A 12,734-nucleotide genomic window follows, 5' to 3' on the forward strand; every position below is an offset into this window, starting at 1 on the left:
CGGTGAGGGGGGAAGTAAAGTGGGAATGCTGGGAATTGTTAGGCTTCTACCCCTTCTAGGGTATTCAGATCATGTACTGATTTTTTTTCGTTTGTCTTCCAAGTCCGAGGAGAAAGGTGTACCTAGTGGCGCAGTATAAACGGTATACCCACTTTACCCGAAATCCTCTCATGTTTGCTTCGTTCTTCATCGGTGTAATTGTGACACAAGATCGCCATTACCACTGCTCCCATGCTTATGATACAATTGGCAGAGCAAACGACAACCATGTCAGACCAACGTAGCTAGATCCCAAGAATAAAAAGAATAAAAACAACTCACCACTTGACAAGCCAAATTGAAAACTCGGACTTGCATCTCGTAACAAGTTGCCTGATCCTCAACTTCTTGCCACCATATACAAAATCATTAGGTACCTATACATACCCGTGGCAAGATGCAAACAAGGCAAGGCATCACTGGATCGATTGGATAACCTTCCCATCAACAGTCGATCCCTTCCCCAGTCGTACGCAATCTTGATTAACAAGCCATTTCCCAGGAAAAGATCGCCCGCAGCGCCTGATGCAGTGTGGATACCGTAGTATCGGCCTAGCGTTTCGCATGCCCGGCTTGATCGAGGGCGGGGGAGGATGAATTGCATCTGTGAGTGGCTGCCGTGCGTCCGTGATATATCATGGCGGGATTTGATCGGAATGTTGGCTGAAAGCGGACAGAATCCATGCGAGAGCGTTTGTGTGTGTAGGCATTACCTATTTGTCTGGGGGGTCTGTTAAGGGGTTACTAACACTGCGGTTCCGTATGGTTTATGACAACCTGAGCGGGTCCCTACAGGCCTATACTCAATACATACCTACATACAACAGTAAAGCGAAGCCGTTGACAAGCCATATGACTACTCTTTAAGTTTAGGGCTATCTAGACCCGCTAAGGTAGATGGGGCGTGCTTAGTATCAAAAGCCTATTCGAGAGATTCGCATAGCTAGTATCTAGTCTATTGATTCTAATAGAAGGTGTATCTTTTCTAGCCTGCAAGTAGAACCCGTTCATAGAATGAACCTCCATGCCGACCGATATCAAATGCAGCCATAACCAATGGAAAACCAGAGGAACCCACCTTACTCTCGCCACCATTGCCCCAACGAGCTCCCCGTCCCCGCCATCTCAACGACCTCTTCAAAGCTAATTTCCACACGGAACATCTGCCCATCGGCTGTGCCACTGCCACTGCCTACATGCGTGACAAGGCCCCACGAAACCAACTTCTCCCACGACTCCCGCGCCACGTCTCGGCCCCAGACGCGGCCGGGCGTGGCCGCTGCGCCGGACACCGAGGCCGATATCTTGGCAGAGGTGAGCAGGCGCACGTATTCCGCGTACGCAGCAGAGAAAGAGAGGGCTAGCGGCGCGACACTGTGGGTTTGGGCGCCGTCGTTGCCTGGGTCGAAGAGGGCGGCCAGGCGGGTGGCAGCGAGAAGAAGGGCTAGGGGAAGGGATGAGGGACTGGAGGTTGCGGTGATGGAGGTTGAGAAGGGCAGAGGCGCTGGGTCTGGGCAGGCCAGGGATTGGGAGATGAAGCTCTTGGGCGTTGGAATTTGCAAAGCGGGCTTGTCGGCGGCTTGGGTGCTGAGTTGGAGCTCGCTAATGGGAAGGAGCGCACTGGTCAGGAATTCCTTTACGGATTTGGTCTGGTGGTAGATCTTCTTTAGGTGGAGTTGAAAGTCTTTGTCATCGAATAGATGCTAGAGGGGATGTTAGTTATCAACGATGCTCGGTAATTTGGATTGGATATGCATGCTTGCCTTCAAGTATTCCTTCCATCCCTCGAGAAGTGTTTTCCAACCAGCGGTACCGGTGATTACTCGCTCGGACCCAAGTGATTCTGCAAGCTCCTGGACCTCGTTCTCATCAAGATCCAAACTCGCCATGCAGATATCCGCGAAAATCTCGTATGTCCGCGGGAGCGGGATGTAGACATAACGGTGGCTGAATCGACTCTTAACGCGCTTCTCCAGCATCTCAGTGACATCGACCTTGGTAGTAAGCCCAATGACCACAATAGGGGCCTTGCGGGCCTGAGCAATATCAAACAGGTTGTAGAGCAGGGTCTGTCGGGGATGGGTCACAAAAAGATCAAACTCGTCCAAGAGTATGACGATGGACTTGGCCGCGGTCATCTTCTCCCCATTGCCGGCACCGAATAGCTCTTCGGGGTGGGACAAAAGAGCCAGCAAGGTAGCCATCGTGTCAGCATAGGAGCTGACCTTGGCTGCGTCGTCTTCAGTGTGCGTCTCACGACCAAGCTGGCGCCACATTTCCCGGAGAGCGAGCCGATCATCCGTGTGGAGGAAACCATTCAGCCGAACAACGTGGAAGTCGTTGCCATGCTCCTTTGCAAGAGACGAGAGGATCGTTTCAACGACTGCTGTTTTGCCGGAACCGCGTGACCCGAGGAGAAGCATGGAGTTGCCTTCGCCGACGGTGACGGTCTGTTCGATCCAGTGGTTGATATTGATATATTCGCTCTCAAGACCCTTGAGGGGAATTCGCCGCTTTCCGGATAGCTTCTCGAGCAACACCGTCGTGAGAGTACGGACTTCGTCTTGCAGATCCGCTTGGCAGAGGGCTTGTAGCTTCTCCGCATACTTAGGGAGAGGCTCCACTGTCTCCGCGACTTCGTGTGATTCTTCCTTGTCTTGTAGGCCTTGTTGCAGTTGCATTGCAACCAGGTCGTCGAGGCCGTCATTGTATCCTTCTAACGAAGGAGATAGGTCTCTATCCTGCCCTTCGGCATCATGCCCATTAGCACCGTAGGACTTCAGCTGGGCCGTACTCCTCCGGGACCTTGTCCTAGCAATTGACCCGGTTGGCTTCAGAGACTGCTCAGCGACATCCACCCCAATATCCTCTCCAGATCCCCGTCTCGACCTCTGTGCGCTCCTGGCCCCACGAGCGCTTCTAGGGGTAGCGGTAGACCTCCGCGCCGAGGATGTTGTGGGGGCATCATCTTCAAATCTCTGCGGTGCTTTGCGCTGCCGCCCACTTGCCCGTGTGCTTCTCGGCGTGTCTGCTTCATTCGCATCTAAACCGTCTGGCACGTTGCTCTTTCTACCGCGGGTGGATTGACGCCGCGAGGCTTGTCTGCGGGGACCGCGGTAGTCCTGATCTTCGTCGGAGTCCGCGTCAGGCTCGGGGGAGGATGGGGCTGAGTAGGCGTCGCCGTCGCTTTCCATGGCGATATCTCCGTCATCGTCGTGAGCAGGCTCTTCGGAGACCCTTCTCCGCTTCGATGTTCTGGGATCTCTCATGGTTCAGGGTCGGTCGGCCGTGCGAGGTATTATCAGAGGGTATAACGGGAGGGACAAGATCGATCGGTAGAGGGATAGTCTCGCGGCGGAGTTTTGTATTTGCGACCGCTATTCCGTTCGAAATGGGTTCCCAATCGCTTCAAGTAGTGATGTGTACCAACAATCGTACCGCGCCAGGGAGGCCGTCGTAGGAAGCGCCTTGGGCTACTTTGGAAGCGAATGAATGCGGATAGATAGTAGATGTATGCAGACCGCAGGAGACCGGATACCCTTGCCCGTCCTCTGGAGAGCCGTGACGCCAGTAGTAGGTTCAATGGCAGGCCTGGCGGAGCTATTGACGGTTCGGCCACAAATCGAGCATCTCCGGGTTACACGCCTCAGGCTGCCACGCGTGACGTGAAGTGAGGTGCGCCGAAGGGACAACAACGAGCCACTCTCGTTGAGCATTTGAGAAATGATTAATCTCAGTAGAATTAAAGTTTATCGGTCGTAAAATACGACGTCCAATTCATTTTAATGACCGGTTGTGGCCGTATGCGTGACATCCTCGGCTCTAGATATGGCCAATAAGGAGTGAACCATAACAGAAGCAATTTACGCGGTAAGTATATGCCAGGGACGCCATGAGACCGGGATATAAGATCGGGTGACTTCAGAATATTCCGACCAAATACCCAGCCAGCAAAGCAAGTAAGCCACATCGGAGGGTCCCATATCTGTCGGCTGAGATCAGCCGAGGTTCAGCTTTCCCCGGGCTAAGGTGATGCGCCTGTGGAGAGCAGCAGCGAGGGACTTTGTAAAGCATCGACTTTCTCCGATAGACATTCAGAAAATCCATCTCTCATACAACTTTCTTTCGCTTCCCATCCTCCCTCCACACCAATTATGTCCGACGAAGGGCTACGGCCACCAGAGCGGAAGCTGGACGAGTTCGAGGAGCTCGTCTACGAGTATGCACTCCGCATGGGATTGGGCAACGAAGAGGTCCGTCAGCGATAGCGCATGCCCCCAAGGACTGGCGACTTCCATTCATCCTAAAGGGAGCATTCATGCAGGATTCCTAAACTGACACCTTTCAGCACTGGGATGTCAACGCCCGCGACTGCAACCTCCGCTTCGAGGCCGCAACCCGAGGGCCCCCGGCCAAAGTCTCCTTCCTGCTGAACATCACCCCCGCACTCAGTAACTTCATGGGCAACCTCCACGGTGGCTGCGCAGCGACGCTAATCGATGTCCTATCAACCACCATTCTGCTGGGTATCTCCGAGCCAGGCAAGTTCTCGCTCGGCGGCGTAAGTCGCAACCTCAGGTTGACGTATCTGCGCCCTGTGCCGACGGGTACGGAGGCGCGGGTGGTATGCGAACTCATCCATGTGGGTAAACGGCTCGCACTGCTGCGAGCAGAGATCCAGAAGGCAGATACTGGGGACGTGTGTGTGGTTGGCGAGCATGAGAAGGCGAACACCGACCCCGAAGTGAACCAGAGAATCTAGAGGCGTTAGAAAAGGCGATTGCGTGCCGGCATGCCGGAGGAGGTATGATGGCGATGAGAAAGAACCTTATACATACTACTTTCTTAACCTACGGCTGTCTATAGAAATCGTGGTCGATTTGATATCTTTCTACAGTTTCCCGATTCTTTTCCATGTACAATATATGTTGCGGTACGAAATGAAAGATAAGAGACAGGTATATTGCGTTTGCTACAACCTCTCGGTTTGATCGAGGAGAGCACACCTAGTGCTCGGGAGCAGAGAACGAAGAAAAACAGAGCATCAAGCATGTCCAAGAGAAATATAGTCAATCCAGCATGTCAGCAATGATGCCTAGATCATCCCGCTGGCAAAAGCCAGAGTCTAGCCCTTTGCCTCTACTCCTGAGCAAGCTGCTGGCCCTCCCGGAGCCCTTCAACCTTCAGCTCCTCACCGGCCGCACGCTGGTACATGTCCCTAACGTCATCTAAAAAGGAGGACAGGTTAGCACACAAGGGCGACTTCAGATAGATGACCTAAATGGCTTACAGGTTGTTGTCTCAAAGTGGGATGTGGAGTCGTAGCTCTTGGAAATGAAGACATTGTCCTTCTCGCCGCTCTCCAAAGGCTCATAGAGCGGGATGGGAGGACCCATGAACTTCTCTTCAATCGCACCGAGCCGCTCAAAGCCGGGCTCGAGCTCCAGGTGGTGGTTGGCATCGTTCTCGGCAATGGTCGAGACAATGGCGATGTAGTAGCCCTTAGGGCAGACGTTGTGGGCGGACGAGACCATCGCAATGTAGATATCTGATAGAAGATGAGCGGAGAGTCAATATGATTCGCAAGGGAGGGCGTCACTTACCGTGCTTCCGTCCGATCTGCGACTGGGGAATGATCAGCTGCAGCGAGTCGCTGGCATCGGTCTTGTCGATGGGGTGCTTCAAGATACAGATGGCCTTGAGCAGATATCCAGTGACCTTAACCTTGTTGGGAAAGTAGGAAGGATCAGCGATGATCTTCTTGGTCTTGGTCTCGAACTTCATGGGCGCGGCCTGGTCATCACGATCCTTCATGGTGGCCTTGATACCGGAGACCTTGCCATTGTCGTCATACAGCACCTCGTCGACATCGGTGTTCAGCATGTAAGTACCACCGTAGATGGCGGACAGGCGAGCGAAGCCCTGAGGGAGCTCGCCCAGGCCGTAAAGGGGATAGATATAAGGCGACTTGCCATAGCGGGCCATGGAGTTGACATAGAGGCGAATGCGGTTGATGGTCTCGATCGCAGCGCCCGGCTTGTTGACGTACTCGTCCGACGGGAAGAGAGCCATGGAGTGACCAACGAAATCACGGGTGTTATCCTCGAGGCCGAATTTGTCATAAACCTCCTTCATGGTGCACCCAGCGACGTTGAGACCTAGTTGAAGTTAGCCACCATCACCCCTAGATCACCGAGAAGATCTAACGTACCCAGGTGAGTCGAGGGGTCCTCCTCCTTGAACTCGCCAACCCACTCCAGGAACTTCTTGGCGCGACGCTTTTCGAACAAACCCATCAGGGACGAGCGCAGGGCCTCACCGGCGTCCGAAGGCACCTTGGCCACGGTCGCCTTGGGACCCTTGCCTTGCTGGACGTAGCTGCCCGCGATCTGCTTGAACTCAAGGTATCTCGTCACGTCCGTGGAAACCAAAATATTTGTCAACTCGCCGTTGGCCATCAACAGCTTGGGGACCAAGTCAATGTTCCAGTCGTTGACCCTCCCGTACTTCTTCCACGGCTCCTCGCCAGCGGGAACGTTGCCGTACTTCTTGAACAGCTGCACAAGAGGTCAGCAGATGACAGAAATGATACTGGAAACCATCATACAGTCTCAATATTGACGGAGGCCGCCTCTCTAAACCCATTGTTAGCTATTTCAGTCTGTGGCGATGCTGGGGAGCTCCGTTCTCTACCCACCCTCCGTAGTGGTCATTGCGATCGATGTGGAGGACCTTGTTACCCTTCACACTGAGGACACTGGAGATAGAAAGAGAGATCAGCATTCGATCATTATCAGTTTGGAAACCGTGGAGGGCTACTTACCCAGACAGCACGCACTCGGTCAAGCCTAGGAGAGGAGATGGTCAATGTTGGATGCTTAGGAATGGCGGGGTAGCAGCAACTTACCAGTGCCGAGCACCACGACATCGTACTCGGGCGCGATCTCATCCATGGTGGATATAAGAGAATGGAGAATGATACAAAGAGCAGTAGGACAAGGGGGGAGGGATATGTCGGAGGCAAAAGTGAAAGGAAGAAGGTTCTCCTGGTATCTTGTCCCCGCGGATCAACGAAGCGGTAAGAAGGGGGACTATTTGACGGGCCCGCCACTAGTGAGTTACCTCAGTGACCACAGCCCGACGGGTCGGGATTTTCATCACCTCTCATAATTCGGAGGATGTTATAAGATGATCATGCTTGCCCTGATACTGAGAAGACCAATATGCTACAGCCTGTGAACCCCTGAGGGCACTCAGTTTGCCCACACGAGGGAATTGGGCCCATTGGAATAGGGGGGTCAGAGTGAATCCCGAAACAACAATCACTGATATTTTACATATAATAACACTGACAGAAAAGATGGAATCGAAGAAACTAATGCTACAAAATATGAACTGGCCCTCTTTTCTCAGCCCGATTGATCTTGAACTGCCTCGTTCATAGCTTGGTCTCCTTCACAATATCCTCCTTAAAGGGGTCCTCAGCCGGAGCTACCTCTTCCATGGTCTCCTGCTCCATAGTGTCCTGATCCTGTGGGCGGTACCCCTTAGCATATAGGCGGCTGGCTTCTTCCCAAGCGTGCCAGCGCTCACGGAGAACATGCTTGATAGTCTTCTGGGTGACAACAATCTAACAGGAAAACCAATATAGTTAGCGCATGTTCAACGAAATATATAGCTGGCTAGACAAGACGTAAGGAGCTCGCGGTCTTTTTGCTACCAGCCAAAGACCTGGTCTCTCGCAGGGGTTTCTTCATGCCAGGCAGGGTACAGACGTGGAACTTACCGCCTCATCGCGCTGGTTGGCCTCGTGGTCACCGAATCCAGCCTTCAGTCGTGACCGCTCCAAGTTCGAGGTGGCAATACGGTTGCGCTCCTTAACACACACCCACCACAGCTTATGAAGGTCATCCCAGCTTTTGTTGCGCAGCTCTTGAACGGACCATGGCCGGCCTGTTTTCGACAATGAGCGCGATTCGTATCACATTGAAACAGGTGGAGGATTTATAAAGATTCACATACCAAAAGCAGCATCGAATTCGGTGGTGCTCAATGCCTCATGGGAGGGTGGGAAGAAGCCCCAGAGGCCGTGGTTAGGTGTTGCAGGCCGCGGCTTCATCTGGTCGGGCGACACGGGCTTCGGTAAAGGGTATTTCGACGCGCTCAGATTGAATCTTGTTCCAGTCCGGTGAATTGCCGACACGCCGCGGGTTCGGTTCATGTCGCGTCCACGACCAGCGGCGACGACGGGGGTCGTAGAGAAGTTCGAGGTCTGCACGTTGGATCGGGGCATCGAGAAATGGAGGGATGGCGCCAAGTAGGGGGGTGGCAATTCAGCCATGGCCGTGGACCCATATTGGGCCAGACGGGCGACTGCTGGCCGATGCATTGTGGTTTGTTGCGTCGGTACAGGAGTCGTCGGGGACACTGCTTTCGCCTGCTTTTTTTCGAGGCTCGAAGGCGGACGGTCACGTGTGCGTCTGGCGGCAAGTCGAGGGTGCCCGCTCTCGAAGTCTCGCGGCTCGTTCAAGCCGGGATTCAACTCTTACACTCCTGTTCTCTGGAGGATCTTGATTCGACATCTTGGAGCCTCGTTTGAGAGCACCCATCGTTTTCGGAGTGGTTTTGCGACACTTCAAGACTTCTCTCAAGCATCCGCGCGCCTAATCGCCCAATCGATTTCCTCTCCACCTCCAGGCGGAGCAGTGCCGCATCAAGTGCGCTCAAGAGGGCCTTTGTGGACTGCTATCTCTCCACAAAATCTTCATTAGCCCGGTATTCAACCGATATTCGACCTCGACTGCTCTCAGAGGCTCTCAGGGATATTGCCACGCAGCTTGTAACCCTCCAACTCCGATTATGAATAGGCCAGGTACGTTATTTTCTTCATTACCCTGCGAAGCCCTCGCCCAACTTGCCCTCACTACCTGAGAATGCCTGGAACTCCTTCAGCTGGATCTTCTTTGCTGGGATAACCTCCAAGGCCGGCGCTTCGTCCCCCGAAGAAGATAAGGGACTTCCATGCTTCAATGGCAGCGGGAGTGCCGATAGTCCCTCCATCTGCGACCGAGACATTTTTGCAAGCACTAACCGACACATTCCTGAATTGGGTTGAAGCATGGGTGCTCTGATTTGAGACAGCGAAGATCATGCTGACTCCTTGTGTTATCTGTGTCAGGACCAGGCCCGCAGCCGCTACGAGGCATGTCCGGATTTCCCACGCAACAGCAAGCACAGGCTCGAAACGCGACATTGGCCACTGCACGGTTGCCAAATGGAAAACTCGGTACGATCTAGACACTCTTTGACCTCTCCGTGACAGTTCGATACCAAGATAGCGGGCGGGCGCTGATACCTGGGGATGGACGATCATCTAGGTGGCGCAGCTAATTGGAACTTCAACCTTCCCGGAACATCTACTCTGCAACCCAACCAGCAACGCACCATGGGTACAATGGGAAGCTTCGCGCAAAGCCTTGGTGGCTCTCAACCGGCGACACCACTAGATTTATCGTAAGTCGGCGCCTTCTCATAGTTCGACCGGTTGCCGCATGTGCATTGCCTTCAACCGAATCACCCTGGTTCTCAGAGGTCGCGAGAGCTGACAGTACTGGTACTTGCCAGCGAATTCCCCTCTCTTTCAGGCGCGTCGCTGCAATCACAATCTCAGAACCCTGTCTGGGCCAATGCCAGTCAACGAGCTGCGCAACACACCCCCGTCCAGAGACAACAGCATCCTCCCACGTCGCAACCGCCTTCTCGAGCTTCTCAGACCCGACTGCTTCCTGTGCAGCAACCGTCCCAACCTCCTCACGATGACATGTTTCCTTCCGGTGCCCAATTTGCGAATCGGCTGGACGATTTCAGGAATGGAGGACAGGGCATCAGTAGCCAGCTAGGGGCGGGCAGTCAGCCTCAGACAGGGAACATCGACGAGTTTCCCCCTTTAGGACGCAATATATCGGTGGAGCTGGCCCAAGACCGTCGGAGTTCTCTGATGCAAGGTGCGGGCTTTGGCAGTTACAACTCTGGTATGCCTATGCCACGCCCTATTGGTGTGTGGTGATGATCGAATGGCGATATAAGTGACTAACAGTGTTAGGTATTGGGACATCACGGTCGCCTGTCAACCAAGGGCCTAATGGGGTGTTGGGGCAGGAGAAAGATGTAAGTAGTTTGGCGATCGTCCATCAGGCCCCGCACTCACCGACACTAACAACACAGGACCTAAACAACACCCTGATGTCGGGTCAGCGCACCTTCAGCGACTCGCAACAGCAATTGCAACAGCACCAACAGCAAGCAAATGAGGGTCAAGAGGTTTCGGCCGCTGCTCAAAGTGCGGAGCAACCCCCTCTTGCGCAGATGAGTGAACTTGACCGGTTTGGGCTGAGCGGCCTCCTCCGCATGATCCATAGCGAGAGTCCCGACGTGGCCGGTCTCGCAGTTGGACAGGACTTGATGACCCTTGGCTTGGACTTGAACCAGCCTGAGTATGCACTCTGTTTCCTGTCGTTGCGTACAGGGCTTTTTTTGCTAATATTCCCATGTGCTGCAGGCCTCTCCACACCTCGTTCGCCTCGCCTTTCGTATCCTCCATGTCCGCTGTCCCCTTGGAACAAGACTTCTCTGTGCCATCATGCTACAATGTCGCCAACATCCAACCCCTTCAATCACGGATCCCTGGGTTCAGCGACGAAACCCTTTTCTACATCTTCTACAGCATGCCCCGGGACATCATGCAGGAGTTGGTCGCAGAAGAATTGATGGGCCGTAAATGGCGGTACCACAAGCTCGAGCGGTGCTGGTTGACTCGTGATGAAACATATCCCGGCCCCGTCGACGTGGAACGCGGCGTGAGCGAGCGCGGAGTGTACCTCCTCTGGGATCATGCTAGCTGGAAGAAGATTCGGGTATGTTTGCAGACCACGGGACATTTAAAACAAATGTGCTAATTTGTCTATGAATTTATAGCGCGAGTTTATCCTCCGATACGAAGACTTGGACAACCGGCTGGACCCCAACCGCGGTATGAACCGCGCAGCTGTTGGCCCCACGCATGCTTCATGAGTTGAGAATGACCAGAGCCTATACCGGCCTGGTGGACAGTAATTCATTTGATCGGCAACGGCGTTTGGCAATCTGGTTTCTGTAATGTTGCTCAAATGGGTGGCCGATAGTACAGTGCCGTTCAGGATGTTGGGCGCGTTGAATTTATCAGGGAATCTTAAATGGGTTATATGGAAACCAAGATATGATCTTGCAAGTCAAATGGTCTGGATGATCTTGCCAGCATCGTTGCGAATATCTCAACTGCTTCTTTGTAGACTACCTGAGGTACTTGGATTGCATATTTGACTCGGTTGCCATGGGCAATATGAAGCAACGTGTAGGTAGTAATGTAGTAACCGTCGTCCGGCTCTCAATGAAACCATATTCATTGGCACCATGATCTCGCTAGTTTGGCTTGCGAGCCGTCGAGAGAATAGCCGTCCACTCCATGGGAATATCGCCCTCTTTCCCGTAAGTGCTTTCCAAATACTTCTCTAGCGCCGGGCGAACTTTGTCTGCGTTCTCCCCACGCTGTTTCTCTGTCCAGAACACCTTAGCTATCATGCCAAACATAATCATGTTCATTTCCACGAAGTCTGGAACCTTCAAAGATATAGCCTTGGTGTCAGAGCGCACATTAATGTCTTCGAATCCTCGCTTCTTCAACTGGGATCCAATCCAGGACATGGAGTGCCATTCACCACTACCCAAGGCCTCAAAGAACTGTTTGGTGGTGGGAAACGGCAGGTTCCCTGGAATTGTCTGGATGGCCTTTTGCATAACAGAGGCCCAGCCGGCTATCATTGTGTTAGCTTCTAATTGATTTGGGCCTCTAAGGGAGTCGGATCAGGAACTCACGCTCTATCCATGTTGAGAAAGCGATTGTACCTCCCGGCTGCAAAATGCGAGTGGAATCTATAAGTACGACAAGCCAATGAACATTAACCCATGCATAATATCCCAGGGCCAGATATGTCACTCACCATCAAGCGCAGCCAGAGACCTAGGAAGTGCCATATATACTAATCACCGACATGCTATAGTTAGCAATGAGACCAAGATATTATAACAGCCGAGGGAATGAAAGAATGCTCACCAAATGCAATGATAACATGCGTAAAGTGTGAGCTTGGGAGCCCGGATTCCTGTGCATCCACCGTTTTGACTTCCACATTCTGCCAATCCTCTTTTCCAATGCGATGCTTAACATAGTCCAGCATACCCGGTGATATGTCTCCACAGGTCAACTTCAAGTGGCTCTTGACCTTATTGTCTAGCTCACGCTGAAGAATGTGGGAGACGATGCCAGTGCCGCACGCATTATCAAGCACTACGAGAGGCTTATTGGGGTTGGCCTTGGAGTCGGCGATCAAGCCAGTTTGGTCAATTAGGGTTTGGGCGAACTGGCCGGTGATATGCTCGCCAGTCTTGTACTGCTTGACGAACTTGTCTTCTTTGAAAAGAGTTTCCCATTCTTGTGCGTGCGATAGCATAGCGGATTGTGAGGCCATGGTGGACGTTGGCTGAGAAAGTAAATATATATCTCAAGTAGAATGATACAACGAAATCAAACCTGGCCTACCTAGTCAGACGGAAACAGTTGGGATATGAAATAACAACAGGGATTGAATCCAGACCTCCTC

At 53.0% G+C, this 12,734-nt stretch overlaps 7 protein-coding genes across 7 annotated transcripts; 2 read left to right on the top strand and 5 right to left on the bottom strand.

Moving 5' to 3' along the window:
• Positions 1-1,118: 1,118 nt before the first annotated feature.
• N7482_001870 (origin recognition complex subunit 4) lies at positions 1,119-3,308 on the bottom strand (the record flags this gene model as incomplete). Its single annotated transcript, XM_056683995.1, has 2 exons — positions 1,119-1,742; positions 1,767-3,308. 2 exons carry the CDS (start codon positions 3,306-3,308, stop codon positions 1,119-1,121), a joined length of 2,166 nt encoding a protein of 721 aa, XP_056547601.1.
• Positions 3,309-4,193: 885 nt separating this feature from the next.
• On the top strand, positions 4,194-4,801 carry N7482_001871 (PaaI family thioesterase; the record flags this gene model as incomplete). Its single annotated transcript, XM_056683996.1, has 2 exons — positions 4,194-4,292; positions 4,388-4,801. The coding sequence occupies 2 exons, from the start codon at positions 4,194-4,196 to the stop codon at positions 4,799-4,801; spliced, it is 513 nt and encodes a 170-aa protein (XP_056547602.1).
• Positions 4,802-5,178: 377 nt separating this feature from the next.
• Positions 5,179-6,992, bottom strand: N7482_001872 (secretory pathway gdp dissociation inhibitor; the record flags this gene model as incomplete). Its single annotated transcript, XM_056683997.1, has 8 exons — positions 5,179-5,267; positions 5,330-5,587; positions 5,643-6,197; positions 6,251-6,596; positions 6,647-6,674; positions 6,737-6,796; positions 6,863-6,887; positions 6,947-6,992. 8 exons carry the CDS (start codon positions 6,990-6,992, stop codon positions 5,179-5,181), a joined length of 1,407 nt encoding a protein of 468 aa, XP_056547603.1.
• A 485-nt stretch (positions 6,993-7,477) lies between these two features.
• On the bottom strand, positions 7,478-8,428 carry mrpl4 (mitochondrial 54S ribosomal protein uL29m; the record flags this gene model as incomplete). Its single annotated transcript, XM_056683998.1, has 3 exons — positions 7,478-7,669; positions 7,826-7,992; positions 8,062-8,428. The coding sequence occupies 3 exons, from the start codon at positions 8,426-8,428 to the stop codon at positions 7,478-7,480; spliced, it is 726 nt and encodes a 241-aa protein (XP_056547604.1).
• A 500-nt stretch (positions 8,429-8,928) lies between these two features.
• On the bottom strand, positions 8,929-9,114 carry N7482_001874 (uncharacterized protein; the record flags this gene model as incomplete). The annotated part of the gene is made up of 1 exon (XM_056683999.1): positions 8,929-9,114. One exon carries the CDS (start codon positions 9,112-9,114, stop codon positions 8,929-8,931), a length of 186 nt encoding a protein of 61 aa, XP_056547605.1.
• A 129-nt stretch (positions 9,115-9,243) lies between these two features.
• On the top strand, positions 9,244-11,109 carry N7482_001875 (NOT2/NOT3/NOT5 family protein; the record flags this gene model as incomplete). Its single annotated transcript, XM_056684000.1, has 7 exons — positions 9,244-9,325; positions 9,417-9,518; positions 9,684-10,070; positions 10,142-10,206; positions 10,264-10,532; positions 10,598-10,952; positions 11,014-11,109. The coding sequence occupies 7 exons, from the start codon at positions 9,244-9,246 to the stop codon at positions 11,107-11,109; spliced, it is 1,356 nt and encodes a 451-aa protein (XP_056547606.1).
• A 387-nt stretch (positions 11,110-11,496) lies between these two features.
• gtmA (gliotoxin thiomethyltransferase) lies at positions 11,497-12,602 on the bottom strand (the record flags this gene model as incomplete). The annotated part of the gene is made up of 4 exons (XM_056684001.1): positions 11,497-11,888; positions 11,950-12,006; positions 12,075-12,113; positions 12,188-12,602. The coding sequence occupies 4 exons, from the start codon at positions 12,600-12,602 to the stop codon at positions 11,497-11,499; spliced, it is 903 nt and encodes a 300-aa protein (XP_056547607.1).
• Positions 12,603-12,734: the final 132 nt, after the last annotated feature.

The sequence above is a fragment of the Penicillium canariense genome (assembly GCF_028826845.1).
Source record: "Penicillium canariense strain IBT 26290 chromosome Unknown utg000001l_segment0_segment0, whole genome shotgun sequence".
NCBI classification, from domain to species: domain Eukaryota; kingdom Fungi; phylum Ascomycota; class Eurotiomycetes; order Eurotiales; family Aspergillaceae; genus Penicillium; species Penicillium canariense.